The sequence below is a fragment of the Scophthalmus maximus genome, chromosome 7 (assembly GCF_022379125.1).
Source record: "Scophthalmus maximus strain ysfricsl-2021 chromosome 7, ASM2237912v1, whole genome shotgun sequence".
Taxonomy (NCBI): domain Eukaryota; kingdom Metazoa; phylum Chordata; class Actinopteri; order Pleuronectiformes; family Scophthalmidae; genus Scophthalmus; species Scophthalmus maximus.
The window spans coordinates 4725124-4746964 of record NC_061521.1 but is presented as its reverse complement, the minus strand read 5'-3'; the positions used below and the strand labels follow the sequence as shown (position 1 = coordinate 4746964).

Here is a 21841-nt window from a genome sequence, read left to right as displayed (position 1 = left end):
ATGACAATCATCAGATTGGACAATAGGAACATCTAACGCCACAGTAAACACCACCAATTAATGGGGGGGTCACCTATGGTTAACCTATACTGTAATAGCTTTCTCAGGGGGACGTTCTCATGTATCTTCGGGAAACCCTTATTACTGCATTGTCAGAAAGGGCATTTTTTGCTTACTTACAATATGTATCCAACTCCAATCATTTTGTCAAAACCAAATAAAGTGGCAATCAAATCCTTAAGAGCAACACTTGACCAGTCCTGCCAGGCACACACACATACAAACACACACATGCACACTCAGTATATATATACTGTATATATATATACTGAGTGTGTGTGTGTACGAAAGCTGAAAGGCTGTCAAAAAACACTTGACAGTGGAGTATTTTCACAGTGGTTCTTTCACTTTTAATTGAGACGTATGGAAATTGGAGCAAACCAAAAATTTCTTTCGGACTATTTATAAAGTTTTTTTTTATATACCTCACTTAGGACATGAAGCCAGATGTTTATTTTTTGCGCTGACTCATTGCTATGTGGTTGCAAAGAAAGCTTGCTGCTCACTCAAACAGTGAAATAACCAACTTCAGAAATCCAATCAAGGACACGCTGTCAAACGCAGTGTTAACACATTTAGTCATTTTCTTTCACACTACACTTCTCATCCGATGTGCAGCCGGCTCAACATTTGTTGTTGTTTTTTGCCCTCCTTGTTGTTGTATCTCCAAGATCGAGCAGTGCTAAACTGGTAATAATCTGAAGTAATAATCTGAAGGGCAAGGGGATTAATCGTCAGTGAAGGATGTATTGTGGCTGCAGCACTGCGAGTATCCACTCAGCAGAGAGCGTCCAGAGAGGGTCGAGGGATAGAAAAGGACATCCGCCTGATTATGTCAGACAGAAGGAATCGTGTCAGCGTCTTGTAGGGTGACCGGCAGTAGGCCAAACTGCACTAATCCTGCTGGTGTTGTGTCCTGTTTCTTCCCCGTGACAACCCCGGTGCTCATTTGGACACTGCCGCTGTGCATTTGAGGTCAGGCAGTTTGGGGGGAATCTGGGTCGATTTTCAAAGTTCACAACAAACTGAGAGCTGCAACGCAAATTAGCATGAAGCTAAAGGCATCTGATCAAATCCTACTTTATTAATGTTGCAGCTTTTTGTACACATGGATGCATTTCCAAACGGGCCTCCTGGGCAACTTGTCCCTCTGACTCCTGGTCCTTTGCCTCTGTCTGAAGTGAACTTTAAAGACCATGTGAAACGGTTCTAAGAGTATTATTTGAATAAATACCCAAACCTATTGAGCAAATTTTGTAAATCGATTTGCCATTTACAATAGCCAATAGTACTGAATGCCCCCGCAGAAGAGTTGACAGGAAACTAGCAGCTCAACATGGAAAGTCATGACGACAGTCAAGAGGAGGGAGTTAAAAATTCCAGAAAGCATAATGGACGCAAATGACTAAACTTCCCTGAGTGCAGGATGGGTCATCAAACAGTTGAGAGGGTTATACAGGTAGAGAAAAGATTTAGATTTTTTGAAAATGATATCACGCTTTTGACATATATTTCATTAACAAGAGATAAGGATCAAGTGCTTCTCAGGGACATTAGTAAAAAGATCAATGAAAGAGATTCAACACCATCAAAAGCATCATTAATAACAGAGATGTTCATTAGTGTCCACAAAAGATTTAACAGCAAAATAGTTATTCAGAGAAATGTCACTGCACATTAATTGGAATTCTTTGCACTTGCAGATCATCAAAAGATACCTGTCAGTGAAACTTGTGCCAAAATATTTGCCTCAAACTATTAGACTGTGTGTGTTTGTTAAGGAGCAAAAGCTGTTTTCTTCTCTGGGTTAAAGTACTTGCTGCACTGCTTACATCCTGCATCAATGTAATCAGATTAACTAGATTCAGTCTCACTAGATAAACAAGCAAAATACCCCAATGAACAGCATCAGACATTCTTCTTATGACAAATAATTCAAGCTAAACTGTCTGACAACATCAAATTACAACATCAATAAAAAAAAAATGTAATGGCAAAATCCAGCATGCAATGGTAGTGCTGAAAGGAGAGATGCAACTCTCCACTATTAATAAATCTGCCAAGTGATCGTCCATGAAAGGTCTATTAAAAAAGTTTTGTTTTCTTTCAGCCTTACATTATGCCTACCACCCATTTTCATTTAGTTTACAGTGATATATTACAAATTCAGGCAGGGAATCGTTTCATCTGAGAAGCTGAAATCTGAGAATATTTGGATTTACTGTTTTGCATGAACAATTGCATGAGCGCAAATACTTTGAGCTCAGTTGTTTGGCGGCATCGTCTGCCATGCAGGTGCAATGTTTATCATGTTTCCCATCTTGGTTTAGCTTAGTTTTCATGTTAGCCCAAGTATTGTACAGATACAAAGTCAGAGGACCAGCAGGGGTGAGGCTGAATGTCTAGTTTAATACTTCAATCAGGATGTTGCCATGCCTAGACAGGTTTGATATTCTCATTTTGTGCTCATGCCTGCTGAGCTATACCATCACCAGAGGCGGTATATAAAGATGGAAGACGTGACAGCTCCCTAAAAGTCAAAAGAAAACAGATTGATCGCTGTTGTGTGTGTGTGTTTGCCAGTGATAATCCCCGATGCCCATTTCTGGCTGAGACAACACAGGTTCATCAGAGGCGATCTCATCCGTTTAAAAACGTGTTAAGGATTAATGGAACATCTTTTTCACTGTGTTGTTGGGAAGATTACCCGGTCTTCTCCACAAATCTGGGCTCACGCAGAGCCCCATTTTTTCCTCTTTCCTGTTCCTTGTTTTTACTCTGTTTAGGGATTCAGCCACATGTCTTCATTTTATCTGATGTGAGCATTTCTTCAGCTTTATGTGATGATAACATGACATTTCTTTTAAACATTAAATATTAGTTTGTCATATTTATAATCCAGATCATTGGGAGTTCTGACAGTGTGTGAATGTGGCAGAAAAATGAATGTGTGTGTGATGGTTGAATGTGACTTGTACTGTTAAAGGGCTTTGAGTGGTCCATAACACACCACAAAAAAAAAACTATCTTTTCTAGTCTTACTTATACTCAAAGCCCTTTTAAAGTACATTCACAAATTCATACAGCGCTGCTATATATCTCCTGAGCCACTACATTGATTTCTACACTTTCACAGATACATTCAGACAATTAATGGAGTCACTTCATTGAATCCAAATCAAAGCATCTGACGTTTGAAAGGTCTTTTTCATCAGTGTGTTTGTTTTTTCTGCAGGACCTGTTTTCAGACGGCTCACTTCTACATCGATGACAGCTCATCACCCAGAGTGATCGCTGCAACGTCCACAGCTGCATTAACATCTGGTAATCACATGTTTCTATACTTGTGAGGGCTAACTCTTAATTTTTAAAGTATGTATTTCATTTATAAAGATGTCTTCACTTTGCAAAAATGTTAGAACTTTGTGTCTCACCTTTTCAAAATTATCATGAATTTCTAAAAATGTCATAAATTCCCATAATTGCTCTGACTTTTCCAAAACGTCTTCAATATTCAAGACCTTTCTTTCTAAAAATTTCCTCTTGGAAAAAATGTTCTCAAAAATGAAAATCGTACATTTTCTTCAATTTTCACTTCTCTAAATTATCTTCGGTTTATAAAATGTCCCCTTTGTGAATAGAAGTGTCTGAATTTTTCCAAAATGTTCTTACTTTCCAAAAAACATTGTTCTTGTATTCCAGATGAGCAGAAGAATTTTCCAGTGACGGACTTTGTCAAGCACGTTGCTGAACTTCACAACACCCAGGGCTTCCAAAGAGAATTTGAGGTATAAAGACAGGAATATTTTTACATTTTTTATCGAAGTCCAATTAAAATTCACTGGCCTCTTAGGGCTAAAATATCTTTTAGTTACACTGTGGTATGTTTGTGTGTGTGTGTGATTGTCATCATGTTGTCTGCATGCTGCCTGGTGCAAGTGATGATGTCACATATATTGGCTTGATGCAGGGCTGCACCATTACATGACTATTTGATCAATAGTGATAATAATGATAATAATGATAATAATAATAATAATAATCATTTGGAGAGTGAGAATTGCAATCTTTACTTGGCTTCCTGTGAGGAGCCTCCGTTCATTCTTGTGAAAAGTGAGTCTGTCGTGTTTAATCGTCGAGCTTCAACAGAGCCAACAGTGAACAGGCTTCTGACCTCAGACGTAAAGAATTCAGTTGCTTATTTTTGGTTTGTTCTGAAAGTGCCACTAAAGGGAAAATGAACACAAAGACAATTAAGCTATTTGAAACAAAAAGTAATTCTTTATATTATTGTACAAACTAAATCACAAGCATAAATTAAAGGAATTATGACAACAAAATAATAAAATAAAACTAATTAATTAATTTTCCATGAGGTTCAGTCCATCATCAGAAAAAGTGCACTGAAACATTGTTCCAATTTCAAAAAGGAAAAAAAAAAGATGGATGTATTTCCTTTCAATCCTTAGTAAAGGGAAATTAATAGATGTAATGACTGAGGAGGCAAAGTAGAAAATTTGTCTTCAATTAGTCTACATGAGTAGCATTTCTGGCATCCAATTTATGATACTCCCTATACCTGAATAAAATGTTCTGGATTTGGCCTATATTGTCAAACTCCCTTACAGCCACAGCCTTTTGTACTCTATTGTCCTGCAGAGGAAATTCATATTGTTTAAAAATAGGATGTCTTTTTCCTTGTATCTAGAAATGCCAGCTTTTCTTTTAGTCATCTCTTCCACAGCTTTGCAAAGGGGTTAGGGTGAGGGTTGGTTTGTGTACAATGCACAGAGCTGACTGTAAATGGGCCGTGAGTCGCAAGCTGTCGTAAAAATCCCCACTGTGCCGCTGTATCCACATCCAAAATATACTCCTAAAATCATATTATGGTTTTCACATATCCCACGTCCTGATCAGTAAATGATAAATTTGAAATAATGCCAAAGTTGAAATTATCCAAACCGTAAGGTAAAACGGCATACAAGAAAGGGTACAGACCGAAAAAAGAAAAAATTTGAGTTTTGACAAATTTTAAAAAAGGAATTAATTTACAGGTTGATCTGTTAAATTTCTCACAACTTCCAATTGTCCAAAGTAGAGAAAGGGTGGTTTTATTTTGAAAAAAGTGTAAAAATTCATATAATGTAGAAAAAGTACAACATTGTAGTGGAGGAAAAGTAGGATGCTCCAAAAAAAACGTGAATACTGCTCAATATCAGAAAAAGCCTTAATTTATACTAAAACACAGGAATGGCACATCGACTCTGACTACCAATATCCCAGTCCACCAGCCAATGTTTTGTCTTTTACTTCGTTCTTTATTTGGGTTCATTTTCCATCGGCCTGGGCAGGAGCATGAGCTGTGCTGTGACATTTTTTGTTTCTTTGTGTTGTCTTGTAATTTGTATTTTTGCGCCCCTTTGGTTGACTGTGTTGTCACGGAAACATCCTGGCTGCCTGCTGCTACCTCACCCTCATCATTAGATACTGAAGGAGAGCTACGAGGTAAGACGCTCTCCTCCTGATATAGAATGCTGCTCCACAAAACGTAGCTGTGTGTTTGTCTCGTCCTGTAATGCAAAGTGTTTTGGTTAATGGGAGAAATGTTGACCTACCGAGCATGGCTGCTGTTTGACTTTGTGGATGTATTAAACGACAGGGTATCCCTCGAGAATCCTTAAGAGGTGTTGACTTTCATTTTCAAAATGAAAGGCCAAAAAATTTTGTATTTATATTTGTTTATATTTTGTTAAATAGAGAATTCTTTATTGGTGGGTTTATTTTTGTCCTCATTTCATTTCGATGTTAGAGGACTGTAATTAACTTTTATTTTCATAATGAATGAATTAGGAAATTGTTTATTTATTTAATTTATTTATTTAATAAAGTGTCCACTTTTTGACTTCATAAACATTGAAACGATTATCAGAATAGTTCTCCAACAGGACAGTGCTCTCACTGAAGGTAAAAAGATAAATTAATATTAATATTTAATATAATGATATTAATGATACTTAACAAAAAGACAGACACATGAAAGAAACAGAGTCTTATTATCATTGATAAAATTTACCAAATGTTGTTATGGACTGTAATGTTTTCTTTAAGACTAACAATGTTTTTTTTTTCATGTGAATCACAAAAGTGGAAATTATTTTTCATTTTAATACTTTTTTTAATTCTTATTACTATATTCTGCTAATTTGAGATGTGATCTGGCATCTGGTATTAGAAAGCATCCCTATTCTTAAGGTTAGTGCTTTAAAACCTACGACCCCCTCATTAACATGTTTGATCTGGAAAGGGTCTTCATTTTTCTTAGTCAAGGTGGTTTTGGAGCATTAGATTTGATTTCAAAAAGTGTGCATACGCAGAAAAATACTTTTTCTGGGTGATTTTCTAATATTAAACTTCAATGGTTTTAAACATTAATTTAAAAGATTACAAACGTGACAGTTTTAAAGATATCTCTTTTTAGGATTAGGGAAACTTCTTTCTGGACTGGGGGGTATGGGGGTATTTTTGTTGCACGAGTAGCAAGGCTACTCTCCTATAACGTATTTTCCCAATGTATTTCTAATTTCTTACTCCTGCTAATTACCAAATATGCGGAAGTGAATGGAATTTAGTTGTGGTTCCTTCCACACTGAAAAAAAACTACATTTGAACAGTTTTCACCCAGTGAATTGAACCGTTTAGATTTTTCAACAGTTTTTTGTCGTCTCACGCAGAAACTTGATGTTCCACAGTTTCAGTCCTGATACCAAAGCCTTTTTGGTTCCTAAGAAAATGATATCTACTGTATTGAAAACTGTCAAGTGCTGGAAGTTAATCTAAAGATATTATTATCATGCTGATTTATCTGATCTTACAGTTTCTGATTGAAATCACATTCAACAGTTTTAGGTCGTGTTTCGGCAGCATGGAACGTTTGTTAACTTTTGTAATTTTTTACAGTTAGTTCTTGTACTTCTTACATACTGTATACTCACTTTACACAGTACAGTATTTATGAATGATGTCTTTTAGTGTGTTGAAGCTTTTCTTTGTGTTTGTGTGTGTTCAGGAGGTGCAGACATGTAGAGTGGATATGGGGATGACCACTGACAGTTCCAACCATCCTGACAACAAACCTAAAAACAGATACAGCAACATCCTGGCCTGTGAGTGCTCTTGCTTGAGTCATCATGTGTTTTCGCAGGAGTTTCAGATCATATCATGACGAGAAAAATGACAGCCCTGGTTTTTGTAACATCTCTACAAAGATGTATTTCCATCTCACAAGTAGATATAAAGATATATAACCTAAGAGCAGACTTGTGCTTCAAGAACACAAAGTGTTTTCCACATTGATCATGTTACTCTGTGTTTTTTGTCTCCAACCCTCAGTTGACCACAGCCGGGTGCGGCTCTCGTCGCAAGCTGATAAAGACGGGAAGGCGGCAGATTACATCAATGCAAACTATGTGGATGTGAGTAACTTTGTTTTAACATGTATTTCAGTTTGGTTTCTAATCTCCATACAAACCGAGGCCTTCACTTTCACCCCGAGGTTTGTCTCTGAGTACTGAATCTATTTAACAGAATTCAAAACTTATTTTCTTTTCATTCTTATTCTCAGAGCCACTGCACGGTCTCCCTCTTGTCTTCCACTCCCAAATCTGTCTATTTCTAAACCTATTCAGGAGGTACGCTGTTGTTAGCGAGAACCTGCGAAGCTCTCTATTATGCCTGTTGCCGTTTCATTAAAATCTCATTCCCAGTGTCTTTTTCTTTTGTGAATAGCAGAGGCGACACAAAAAAACCCCTGCATCAGTCAGGGCCTCTCTGGAGAGCTGACGTACAGGTTATAAAGTTGGTAAAAACACGTTGAGGATCTCTCCAGCTCAGACTTTTGTCTGACAGTATGAAGGCAACTTCTCGCTGTCAGTCATGTGAAGGTTATCAAACTATTAAAGTGAGTGATTGAATTTTGAGAACCTGTGACACTTCCTTTGCTGTTCTGGCCTTAACCAAAGTGAAACGTTGGATATCAGCACGCTCTTAACTTTTGAGTTAAAAATGTTATCATCCTTGATGACTTTTGTTTGATATAGCAATTTATGTTCAAACATTCAAGCCTTTGCAGCCCGTAACCTCCTGTCCACGTCCAAAATGAGTAAGCGTTGAATTGTGAATTTGACGGTGGTTCTAAAGAGTCTTTTAAAGAACGGGAGCGCTGAGAAGAAATTTTGTGGATTAGGTTTTGAACTTTGCTGCAACAGATTTGTTCTATATACTCTATGTTGGTAATACATTTGTGTCTAATTTATTTATTGTCTAATTCATTTTTATGTGCAGTATTAAAATGCTGGAGTGTCAGAGCTGCTTATATGCTTTGTTTATTTTTTATTTATTGTGTGTGTGTGTGTTGTGTCTGTGTGTCTGTGTGCGTGTGTGCGTGCATGCGTGCGTGCCTGCATGTTTCCCCAGGGTTTTAAAAAGACCAGGTCGTACATCGCCGCTCAGGGTCCTCTAAAGTCGAGCACAGAGGACTTCTGGAGGATGATTTGGGAGCAAAACGTCGGTGTTATTGTCATGATCACAAATCTGGTGGAGAAAGGACGAGTGAGTGGCCAGATCTAAACTGAAATCACACGGACACATTCAAGTTAAAAGCTTACACAAAATTCAAAGACTCCAAATTTATGAGGGGGAAAAAAGCTGTTGAAGCCCCCCTCCCAAAAAACCCCAACTAAATTCCTTTTTTTTTTTAAATTTAATTTAGAATTCTGAATCTTCAAATGACAGAGAAAGCCAAATGTGTTTTTATATATAGTAAAAAAAAGTCTGTATGTAATCTCAACATTTGAACAATCTCAGATGGGTGTGTGTGATGTGTTGACTGTCTCCTCAGAGGAAGTGTGATCAGTACTGGCCAACGGAGGTGCAGGAGGAGTATGGTAGCTTTCTGGTGACGGTGAAAAGCAGTAGAGTCCTCGCACACTACACCTGGAGGACTTTCACCGTCAGGAACAACCACACCAAAAAGGTCAGAGAAACAAGGCAATGAGATCACAGAGTGTCTGAGCAGCTGCCTTCAAGCGCAGGTTTAAGGATTAAACAAAATGAAGAGGGACACGAGATACATACAATATATCTATATATTGAAGCATCACTTCAGGCCTGACATGCCCTTACATTTGCAGGTTCAAAATATAATCACTTAAGCAGATGAGTTAAATATAAACATGACTTTGAGTTGTGGGAAATATGTTGTTATTTTCTTAACTCTGAAGTTGTATTACTTTTTAATATATGAACTTCTATACTACTACAATTTTGAAATTTACTATACTAGGACATTTTTACGTAGAAGAATAACAGAAACAGAAATAACAGAAATAAACCTTTTTTGATGTAATTTAGTTTTATTTACAGAAACTTATTATAAATCATTTAATACATTTGAACACATTTATAATTTTAAAATTATATAAAGATTATAATCTTTTCTCAGCGGTCAGTCAGATGTAGCACCTCTAGCGCACACAAACTCCTTACTATCAGTGGAGAAAAGGGTCAAGCACAATTGACAACAACCGAAAGCAGATGGTCTGTTTCTTGATAGTTGAGCCACTTTTCTCAGAGGAAGGTCAAACTGGTCTCTATCCTCTGAAATAAGCGTCTTCCAGACAAACCTCCTGGATCAGTTTGTGAAATTCTCCTTATGTTTTTCCTGCTTGCAGCCATCATCAAGTTTTTTCCTTTTATTTTCCACAGACAAATCAAGCAGTTAGGCTACTGGGAAGGATTCACAGTGCTGGAAATCCATGTATTATAGTATAGACTCTTTTCTAAGTAAAGTTAGTTTAGACAGTGAGGCTTATCACTATTTGCAGTTTTTGTTGCTTGGTAACAGCAGGCACAACAGCAGTACAATCTCCAAGACACCTTGGATGAAAGGATGAAGGTAGAACCTGCTGTTTTTCACATGTTTGTAGACACAACATCTGGCAGAATCTACTTGGAAGGCACAAAAAGACCCTTTAAATTCAAAGAATTTAAAGAGTGAAGACCCTGAGGTTTTTTTTGGAAGCTCTCTTTTAATGACATCCTGTTTGGTCTGGTCAACCTGCAGGGCGGCTCCCAGAAGGGAGGGAGCAACGAGCGGATGGTGACGCAGTTCCATTACACCCAGTGGCCTGACATGGGAGTCCCAGAGTTTGCGCTGCCACTGCTGGACTTTGTCCGCAAGTCGTCCAGAGCCAAGACGGATGACATGGGGCCGGTAGTGGTGCACTGCAGGTGAATTCTGATAAAACTCGATTAAATCAAATCAACTTTCATTATCGTTTTCTTGTGTCAACATACAGGAACAGAAAATATCATTCTTCATGGACCACAACATGTACATACAGTCTTAGCACCAACATCTTTACTCCAAACAAAAACCCAAACTTCATAGGGTACAGTGGATTATAGGGAAACCCTTTATGCTTGATTCATTTCTAATTTCCTCCTTCTGTCTTGTTGCTGTGCAGTGCGGGCGTAGGCCGAACGGGAACCTACATCGTGCTGGACAGCATGTTGAAGCAGATGAGAGACGAAGGCATCATCAACATCACAGGCTTCCTCAAACACATCCGCACACAGAGGAACTACCTGGTCCAGACAGAGGTCAGAGGTCGCCCCATTAGCGCACAAACCTTTTGAAATTCGCTGACTCGCGCTGATTGTCTGTCTACAATCCACAGGAACAGTATGTTTATATCCATGATTCTTTGGTGGAAGCCATCATGTCCGGGGAGACGGAGGTGGTGGCAGCTCACCTGCACAGGTACGTGGACGAGCTGCTGACCCCGGGGTCTGCTGAGAGGACGCGTCTTGACAAACAGTTCAAGGTGAGCAGTTCATGGAACTCTTCACTATGTCATCGCTGACCCTTAATGTCAAATTTAGAAATGTTTTCTTTCTCGCACTCTCTCGTCTGAATCTATGATATCTGTGTTATGATGGGAGTTTTTTCTCCAACAACAAAAGGGAAGGGTCCACAGCCCAAAATGTCCCCAATATTATGAACAAATAAAGTCATGTCATTGAAAATGAAACAGGAACTTGGGACTAGGTTCTTAGAAACACACATCCATTAAAAAACAAAAGAGTGTAACAAAGAAGCTGAACAAATAATAGCTGAAATCACTCAGTGGAGTACACACCTCCGCCGAGGCCCAGCAACCCCAAAGATGTGTGAATTTCTAGTAATTTCCTCAGAAACTGACTTAAATCTGGAAAATGTCCAATCTGCCAATGTTGAGGAAAATGACTGAGAAAATCGGCACCAAAAATTACCGGAAAATATTACAATTAAGAATTTTCAAATCAATTATGTTGTTATTGTTTAAAAAAACACCCAACATGCATAACAATGTTAAAAATGTTAACATTTATTTACATGTATTGGAAATAGGTACTTTATAATCCACATGTTCAAACATTGTCACTTTGAGATGGTATTACACTACGAGTTCAAGCACATAGCTATTTTTATTTTATTTCATGCTATATTTTTTTATTATATTTTATTTCATTTGACTCTTATTTTACCTGTTCTCATTCTGTCTTTCGACTGCTTTAACATCCGAATATCCCCCATGGGGAACATGGTTGATAAGTCTTGTATTCACTGCTCAGCAGAATGAATTAGTACTGATCCTTACGTCACTAACAGATGTCTTATGTTTTCCACAGCTGGTGTGTGTCTCGGATGTGAAGCAGTGTGACTACTCTGCAGCTCTGCAGGACTGCAATCGCAGCAAGAACAGAAACTGCTCTGTGATACCTGGTGAATCCAACATTTCCATCAGTCGTGAAGTCTGTTAATGTGTTGTTGATGGCTTAATTTGCCTTTGCTGCTGCAGTTTGCTCAGGCTAAGAGAGGAAGTTACTACATGACTGAAATATGTTTTTATGAAGTAAACTCCGTCTTCTGTCTGTCATTTCAGTTGAGAGGTCACGAGTGCGCCTGTCTACATCGGGGGAGGAAAAGTCTGACTACATAAATGCATCGTACATTTCAGTAAGTAAATGAGTCAAATGACAGAGTTAAAAAAATATGGATAGTGGAAAGTAACTAAGAACATTTACTTAAGTACTATATTCAAGCACTTCGCTGTTATGCTGCTTTACACTACTACAACCCTTTTCATCATTTAAATATTGTGCCTTCTATGCCACTTTATTTTAACATTTATTATGAGATAACAATTATAATAATATACAAGTTATATTTAAAAAAAATATTGATGACATATTATTATCGATTATGGTAGAGTAAGGCATCCCTGAGTTTAGTTGGGGTTAAATGAATCACAATAAGCCATGGTTTTGTTCTTTCAGGGTTACAGGCAGCACAGCGAGTTCATCATTACCCAGAATCCTCTGCCTGGCACCATAAAGGATTTCTGGAGGATGATATGGGACCACAATGCCCAAATCATCGTGTCACTCCAAGGGACACCAGCAAGTGGGGTGAGGAACTTTTTAAAACATTACTGAAAAGGATTTGATGTGATTGATTCTCTCTGTGCTTTTAACCTTAAATGAATAGTTCAACATTTTTGGGAAATAGCCAAGCTCTCTCCAAAGTCCGAGGCAAATTGTATTATGCACCCTTGCAATAAATCCTTCCTTAATATTATTGTGTCCATACCATTCATTTCAATGATGACAGGCCAAACAACACAAATACCTCCTGGATGATGTATTTCTTATTCTTGTCTGTTTGTGTGTGTGTGTGTGTGTGTGTGTGTGTGTGTGTGTGTGTGTCTGTGAATATATTTATATGTATGTCATATTTTAACACTACAATTTTTCAGCAGCACAAACATCCTCCAAAATGATCAAAAGTTGAACAACACCTCTGTGAAACACTTTCAGCACAACCTGAACATTATAACCTATATGAGGATCTATTGTAGGACTGTCTATCAAGCTAGGTCTATTAAATAAACTGCCAATATAGTGCCAAGACTTCTAAAGCTAACGTGGTGTCATGTTTATTTCATCTGTTCACTTAAAGAAAAAGATAAGCAATTCTTTTAGATTTCGGGTAAATTACATGCTAGAACTATTAGATGCAAACATCATGACTTCAGGCTAAAGGTTTCCCCCTGCTTTCAGCATTCATGTTAAGCTAGGCTAGCAATGTCCTGAACATGAGATTAATATCCATCCTCTCATGCCATGCTCAAAAAGAAAATGAATAAGACTTTTTTCCCAAACAGTTAAAACAATTCCTTTACACTATTGTGTCTAATGAGACAGGAGGTTTTATGGCACATTCATTCTTAACTTTCTACAGTATATATAAACTTTTGCTCCATCTCCCATTCACTTCTACAGAAGCCTGAATGACGGATCCATTTCAGTGAGATATCAAACTGTTCGAGCAGATTCACAGGTTGAATTGAGTTCACTTTTGTTCAACTGAACCCCAACAGATGTGATCATTCGGTTAATATACACTGTGATTGGAAATGCATAAGTTATTTTTGTTGTTTGTTTTATCACACTACAAATTGTAGCCTCAGTCTGATACAGGTGGCTCCTATTCAAATATCATGACCATACCTTATGTTATACATGTGCTGTTGTTGGATAAGAGTGCAATGTAACTATCTGCTTAATTCCTGTGTTATTAGATGGAGGAGGAGGCAGAGTTGTGTGACTTCTGGCCCAACAAAGGGAAGCCAATCAGATATGAGATGTTCACTATCATGCAGAGGAGCGAGGATCATGTCTGCCTGGCCAACGAGGACATGCTGGTGGTCCAGGAGTACATACTCGAAGCTACACAGGTTAGTACAGCATGAAACCACACAACTTCACGGTATATAAAAATGGACCAGGTCACCAGGTCTGGAAAATGAAGCCAACGTGGAAGTGCCTCTAACCTATATCCTCTGAAATGACCAGAATGACTTCTTTTTGCAATGAACAGAGTCGCCCTGACTCTGCTAGTTGCAAAAAGAAGTCAGTTTCTATTAGTCTATAAAAAAACGACTCTACTTGATTTACAACGTCAGGAGTTTATGAAACTTCAATCGCTAGTTTCACATCTTCTTCAATACAGCATGATGTTCATTTAATAAATTATGCTAATAAATAGACGATAAAGCACTGTATAAATTAGAGCATGGATACAGCGTGATTGACAGCTGGTCCGTCCAATCGGTGCACGGTTGCAGGTGCAGGTGGGCGTGCAATGGACAAACTCTCACTCAGACCCACCACTACTTCTACGTCTGATTCCAAAAAAAACAACAACATGGCGCTGATCAAAATCCCAAATTCAAAGCTCACAAACCATGGGGGACTTCACTGTGGGTTGCCACATGGTTCTCCCGCACTGTACCTATCAACACTGTCACAGTCCCCAATTAAGCTCTATTATTTTCTAGCTAAAATCAAGGCCCTGAAACCAAACATCAGGGTTCCTATGATGATGTGGCAACACTCATATTTGTTCTTAGCAATGAGCTATGTTATGTGGGAGTTACCAAAACTTCCAATCAACACATCAACATCCTAGTTGTAATTACAACTGAGAAAAAAATCCAGAAGCTCTCTTGCGCAAACTTAGATGCCTCACATGAATGATAGTGCTTTGTTCAAAATCATTCAATCCAGATTTAAAAGATATAGACTTCTATCAGCTATTTTTAACATCCACGCAACAAAACCTGCAACCTACAATTGTCTTAGGTTGTTCAGTGATGTAAACATGGGAATCTTTAATATCTCTACCATCGATCTAGCATGACATGACTGTGTGAATGTGTGTAAAATAAGAATAATTTACTCCAAGATTGAATATTAGTAATGATATGAAAAGTATTGCACAGTATAAACCTATATGAAATCTCTTTTATTTAGGAGCTTGTCAAAAGAATCTCAAACTCATTGATTTTTGTCATTGATCCGATCTCTCCCCCCTTATTTCGCAAGGATGACTATGTTCTGGAGGTGAAACACTTCCGCGTCCCCTGCTGGCCAAACCCGGACAGTCCTGTGAGCAACACCTTTGAAGTGCTGAACCTGGTCAACGACGAAAATATTGCCAAGGACAGTCCTACTGTTGTCCACGATGAGTAAGACCTGCTCTGATTTACCATTAGAATAATAACATTTAAAGGGTTCTCTCTCACTTACAATATCTTGGGGTTGGTATTGCTTTCCTACAGGTAACCCACCTTCAAAATCGAGACCAGTCTAAAATTCACAAAGACTGGGTGGGGCAGATGTTTCATTCACAATTTAACTGTAAAGGTAGAGGAGTAGCTATACTTATTCATATAAAGATTCCTTTCATTGTATCAGATACTATCTTGGACCCAAATGGCAGATATGTGATGGTTGTGGGAGAGCCGTTTCGACTTGGCTTAGCATTGGTGAATATTTACGGCCCAAACTTTGATGATGATAATTTTTTTTAAAAAGGTGCTAATCTCCATCCCTAATCTGGATAGTTACCACTTGATTATGTCTGGCGATTACAACCTGGTATTGGATTCTGTCTGGGATCGCTCTTCTCAGTCTGTACCAAGACCGTCTAAATCTGTGCAAACAATCCAGTCGTTCATAAATATACATAAACTCATAGACCCATGGAGATTTAAACATCCCACCAAAAGGGAGTATTCGTACTACTCTAATGTACACAAGTCGTTTTCCAGGATAGATTTTTTTTGGTTGACCCCTATTTGCTTAATGTTATTACAGATTGTAAATATGATCCAATCATTATTTCCGATCACGCTCCGGTTAGTATTAAGGTAACTCTTCCGACTCAGAGGACAAAACGGACATGGCAGCTTGACACACTCCTGCTGGCTGATTCAGACTTTGTGAAGTTCATTACAGAACAAATAGATTTCTTTCTGCAGGAAAATAGGACTGATGGCATCTCAGCCTCAACCCTCTGGGAGACACTCAAAGCATATCTCAGGGGACAGATTATTTCTCGCTCGGCTTATATTAGGAAAATGAAGTATAAGAATATTGAGGAGCTATCTTCAGAAATTAAAGCTCTGGACGGACTCATATCTCCGAACCCTGATTTGATTAGGAGGAGAGTAGGCTTACAAACTGAAATTGATCTCTTAACTACCACCCATGCGGAGAGGCTCATCTTTAAGTCCCGTAGTAGATTCTATGAAGAAGGGGATAAACTTTCCAAACTATTAGCTAGTCAACTCCGCCAAAAAGCAGCGTCCTGTATCATTTCGCAAATTATACTACCTGATAGCTCCTCAACTGAGGACCATTAGACTAATAACAGCTGCTTTAAAGAGTTCTATTCTAAATTATATTCTTCGGATTCAACACCAGATCGCAACCAATTTGACGCATTTTTTTCTAATCTGAACATTCCTTGACCCTGACTCTAAAGAACGATTGGAAAGAAATCTGACGCTAGAGGAAATCAACAATGCAATAATGTCCCTTCAGAGTGGAAAAGCCCCTGGCCCCTGGATTCCAACTGATTTAAAAAAAAAAAAAAATTAAGATAAACTTGCCCCTCTTCTTCTCTCAGTCTATGCAGAAGCACTGGAGAATAACATTCTTCCGCCTACGCTCCGCCAGGCATCTATTACACTGTTATTAAAGAAGAATAAGGACCCTCGAGATTGCTCATCCTATAGACCAATCAGCCTGACAAACTGTGATAGTAAAGTGTTCTCAAAGGCCATTGCACTCCGGCTTGAGACAGTTCTTCCCCATGTCATTTCGGAGGACCAGACTGGGTTTATCCAGGGCAGACAATCCTATTTTAACCTGAGACGATTGTTTAATATCATCTATACTGAATCTAGCACTCCATCACCAGAAGCAGTAATATCGCTTGATGCTGAAAAGGCATTTGATCGGGTTGAGTGGGATTATCTTTTTCATACACTTGACAGGTTTGGTTTTGGCCCTAACTTCACTCACCTTATCAAGATCATTTACACTGATCCAACTGCCTCAGTGTATAACAACGGTATCTCATCTGGGTACTTTCGTCTTCACAGTGGGACAAAACAAGGGGATCCAGTGAGTCCGTTGCTTTTCGTTTTAGCTATAGAGCCACTTGCCATAGCTCTTAGATGCAATAATAGTATACAAGGTATCTCATGTGGTGGCCTAACTCAAACTGTCTCGCTTTATGCAGACGACTCGTTACTATATGTCACCAACCCCATCACAACTACCCATGAAATCCTTAAAATCTTGCAGGAATTTGGAAAAATTTCTGGGTATAAACTAAATTTTAATAAAAGCGAATACTTCCCCATTAGTAGTAATGCCAGAAAATATCCCAATCTGCCATTTAAGTTGTCCGCCGAGTCCTTTACATATCTGGGTGTGAAAGTCACCAAATCCTATTACAGTCTATTTAAAAATAACATTACTCCTCTGTTGGAACAGTGCAAAAAAGATATTAAAAGATGGTCTATTTTGCCACTATCTCTTATCGGGAGAACAAATTCTGTAAAGATGAATATTGTACCAAAGTTTCTATATCTATTTCAGGCACTGCCTGTTTATATACCACAATCTTTTTTCAAAGCATTTAATCAAATGATTTCTTCTTTTATATGGACTAATAAATCAGCTCGCATAAGAAAAGAATTTATGGAAAGACCAAAGGATGTAGGCGGGCTTTCACTTCCAAATTTGCGCACATATTATTGGGCTGCGAATTTTAATGCCATCTCTTTGTGGTTAAAAGACTGGAATAATAGGATCCCTGCATGGCTCCAGATTGAAAAGGTTACAAGCAGCCCACACTCACTCCCTGCTTTACTCTGCGCACCCCTATCATCACTAGTTAATAATATTAAGGATAATATAATTGTAACTCAATCACTACGCAGATGTCTGGGTATTCAGAGTATTTCTATTCACTCACCAATAATACATAATCATCTTTTTCAACCATCCCTAAAACAACGGGGTCTGTTCCCCCTGTTCATTTACAGAGGGTCATTGCCTTTTCCTCCTTATTAGCTAGACGCTTGATTTTATTTAAATGGAAGGCTGCTACTCCTCCATCACACCACCCCTGGATTAGGGACATTATTCAGAATGTTAAGCTGGAAAAAATCAGATGTACCCTCAACGGTTCCATCAACAGATTCTACAAGACCTGGGACCCTCTGATAACGTATGTGAACAATTTACCTGGTCTGGAACTGGAACTCTGAATGTTTACACCTGCCCTTGTTCAGTCCTGTAATAACGAATGTTAGGTGCACTTGTTTTTTTGTTTTTTTGTATTTTGTGTCCGTCTGCTGTCTGTGACAAGTCTGTCAGGTTGATTTTGGGTTTGATCTCTCTTTGTCTCTTTTTTGTTGGGATTGTGTTTCTATGGCTATTTGTAAAATAGAGAATACGATTGTTTTGTATGATAATTGGACTATTACAAATAAAGTGTTTAAAAAAAAAAAGAATAATAACATTTAGGGATTTTTCAACTTTGAATGTAATATGTAAAAAATTTGAACTCAATTTATTTTATTGCATTTTTCCAGTGTGGGTGGAGTCACAGCAGGAACATTCTGCGCCTTATTGTCTCTGACTCGCCAGCTGGAGGCCGAAGGGTCAGTCGACGTCTTCAAAGTGGCCAAACTGACAAATCTCATGAGACCAGGAATCTTTAGCGACATTGTAAGGCTTTTGTCCATCTCACAGTATGCTGATGATAATGTGCTGTGCATTACACAATTTGTGTTTGTAAAGTAAGGGATAGATAATTTCAAGTACTAAGAAAAAAATGTCATTGTTTGGTATGGCATAGAAACATAAAAATAAAAAATTAAGTCTATTGTAAAAGTATGACTTGTCAACATGCTATAGTTGGTCATAAAAAACATCATCGTATTGTATGGCATTAAGATATCATAATTCTGTACAATAAGGCATAAAAACTGTCATGCTGTAGAAATAATAAAAAGCCATCATGGTAAAGTTAGTCATATAAACAGAATGTTAAGGCATCAAAAACATCATACAATAGAATGTCATTAAAATGTTATGCCTTATGGTAAAACGTAAAAACTTTTTAGTATAGTAAGGCATGAAAAATATCATAGCATAGTAAGACATACAGTACATATCTCATTGTATAGCAAAACAATAAAAACACCGTACTATAGTACGAAAAAATGTTATATTAAACCATAAAATAAAATAAATTGTTTATCAAGTCATAGAAATTTAAATAAAAATAATATTGCAAGTTTTTTTCATCGCAAGTATAGTAAATTATTCATGAAAAAGTGTTAAAAATACAATGGTATATTAATTCACAAAATGTCAACCACTCAACCACTGCAAGAAGACTAAAGGATGATGCAAGTTGAAAATGACAGTGAGCAGCAACCCTAATATGAGATTTTGAACCCTCAATGATCAACTAATAATTTGTTACCCCTTGTCGTTTTAAAGGAGCAGTACCAGTTCCTATACAAAGCCATGATGAGTCTCATTGGGACACAAGAAGATAAGGAAGTACTCCAGTCTTCCGACATCAACGGAACCATCGTGGTGGGAACTGCTAGCACTGCAGAGAGCCTTGAATCCCTGGTTTAACTGCCCCCCGCCCCCACACACACAAAAAAGAAAAACCCTCAAAGAACTTTACACTTTTACAAATGAGCAACAGCCTTTACTTCTCAACCACCATCAGAAGAAGTACTGTTGATTCCACGCTACAGCTTCTTTACACAAAAATCTTTCAGGACAGTGTGTGTTGTAGTTTGAGTCTGGCATGTACTGAACAACTTTTTTCTTTGCTGTATCTGGACTCCCTCTACTTTTTTTACAGTGTGCCTTTTTGTATTTTCACCCTGTACGTCTAACTTTGATAAGAGCTGTCAATTAACAGTCCAATGTTTTAACGCTGTACTGACCAGAGATGTTTCACTCAACTAACAAACTTTTCCTAAACCTTTGTATTTATTGGCACTGAGCCAAATGGGTAAAAGGGAAAAATCCCATCTTTTTACATCAAATGAGATATTTTGCTAGTGTTTCTTTTATAGAGCTTGTGCGCTGAACTCCTCTTTGTAAAAGACCATCGCAATGGTAGCAGCAGTGTTCTATTGAAGTCAAATATGAAATAAGGGCCTGAAATAATAAAAAATAATAATAATCTAATGTAAATAATATTATAGTAATCACCTTGATGGACCAAATTTCTATTTATACTTTTAGATTTTTAATTTTACCATTTTTAGTGCATTCAAATGTTGTGGTTTAATTCTAATTGCTTAGTTGCAGAAGATTAATGCTTTTATATTCTGGATTTTGTAACAGACTAAATGTGATGCATGGGGTACTGACATTTTGGTTTTTTAGCTCGACATGAAACACTGCTGGATTAATAGCTAGGCTATTAAATAAGTGAAACACCAAAGAAGGAGCCTGTTTAGCTGTTTTCTTCCTCTGTACAGAACTTCAACTACAAATACACTGCAGGTAAACCGCAAGAACACATTTTGAACAACCAAGGATCCATGTGTTTAATGAAGGAAGGGTTAATCACAATATACATTATCGCAAGGCACTTTAAGGTCGAGACTAAACAATATTACAGAGAAAGCCAACAGTTCCAATGAGCAGCACTTGCCAACTGCAAGGAGAAAAAATTAAATTTTAACAGTGAGAAATTTTTAGCAGAACTGGACTCAGGAGAGAAATGGGGGAGAGAGGAGAGGTTGGTGGAAAGGGCGGGAGAGAAGAAAGAGAGAAGAAAGAGAGACTAGAAACAGTTGTGTAAACCTTTGTTTTTAAGTTCTGTCAGACTGGTTCTTAGGATGACAACAATGATGCAGATGTAATGATGTTGTTAATGGTAATATGAATAATTATGGAGATAATAATAATAATAATAATAGAGTAGTGTCGGATCTGGATCCTGCAGCATTAGAGTGAGACATACCTGCAAATGTGGAGAGAGAGAGAGACGCTCAATGCAGAATGAGTTCCCCAGCAGTGGAGGCCTATAGCAACATAACTAAGGGATGGTTCAGGACTTACTATAGAAATGCTAAAACAGGAGAAACATGATCTGTTTTTCTAATTCCGTTTGGATTAACTGGAGGCTTTTCACGGCTTATTACATGTCACCCAGGCCTTTATGTCTTTATGACAATCCTGAAGTTTGTCTACCTGATAAGTTTCATCTGGCTTTATAGATAAATACAGCTGGGTATCAACTTCGTTGCAATGGAAATGTATGAGGTGCATTCTGATAATATTGCCTTAGGGAAGCATATATAAAGTGGAAAATATTGGTCCCAGCACAGAACCTTGTGGAACTCCATGACTAACTTTTGTATGGTGGAAGAGTTGTTGTCTACATTAACAAACTGAAATCTATCTGATAAGTATGATTTAAACAATTCTAGTGCTGTTCCTTAGTCTCTGTAATAAAATGTTGTGATCAATGGTGTCAAATGCAACACTAAGATCTAACAGGATGATAATAGAAACAAATCCACTTTCTGAGGCCAGACGGTCGTTGATAACCGTTAGCAGTGTACTATGATGTTTTCTAAATCCTGACTGAAAGGATTTAGAAAACTATTCCTGTGTTAATACTCACATAACTGGTTAGTAACAGATTTTTTGAGGGTTTTAGAAATGAAGAGGGGGGGTCGGATCTAATATGGAATTTTTAATTAAAGGTAAGACATCCTTAAACAGCCTTGATAGAATAGGATCTAAAGGACAGGTTGATGGCTTGGATGAA

At 37.8% G+C, this 21841-nt stretch overlaps 1 protein-coding gene across 5 annotated transcripts in view; it reads left to right on the top strand.

Annotated features, from left to right (window-relative positions):
- Positions 1 to 21540, top strand: part of ptprz1a (protein tyrosine phosphatase receptor type Z1a) — an 87620-nt gene extending 66080 nt beyond the window's left edge. For 4 of the 5 annotated variants that reach the window (XM_035641985.2, XM_035641984.2, XM_035641983.2 and 1 more), the window contains 17 exons: positions 3296 to 3384; positions 3763 to 3848; positions 5545 to 5565; positions 7127 to 7223; positions 7450 to 7532; positions 8533 to 8667; positions 8957 to 9091; positions 10181 to 10347; positions 10584 to 10719; positions 10797 to 10943; positions 11791 to 11884; positions 12045 to 12118; positions 12439 to 12570; positions 13743 to 13898; positions 15049 to 15191; positions 18618 to 18753; positions 19534 to 21540. In XM_035641985.2, the coding sequence (XP_035497878.2) occupies positions 3296 to 3384; positions 3763 to 3848; positions 5545 to 5565; positions 7127 to 7223; positions 7450 to 7532; positions 8533 to 8667; positions 8957 to 9091; positions 10181 to 10347; positions 10584 to 10719; positions 10797 to 10943; positions 11791 to 11884; positions 12045 to 12118; positions 12439 to 12570; positions 13743 to 13898; positions 15049 to 15191; positions 18618 to 18753; positions 19534 to 19677 (1975 nt within the window). In that variant the 3' untranslated portion in view covers positions 19678 to 21540. The remainder of the gene's footprint in view (positions 1 to 3295; positions 3385 to 3762; positions 3849 to 5544; positions 5566 to 7126; positions 7224 to 7449; positions 7533 to 8532; positions 8668 to 8956; positions 9092 to 10180; positions 10348 to 10583; positions 10720 to 10796; positions 10944 to 11790; positions 11885 to 12044; positions 12119 to 12438; positions 12571 to 13742; positions 13899 to 15048; positions 15192 to 18617; positions 18754 to 19533) is intronic. The other variant, XM_035641982.2, reaches the window with a different exon arrangement.
- The last annotated feature ends 301 nt before the right edge of the window (positions 21541 to 21841 follow it).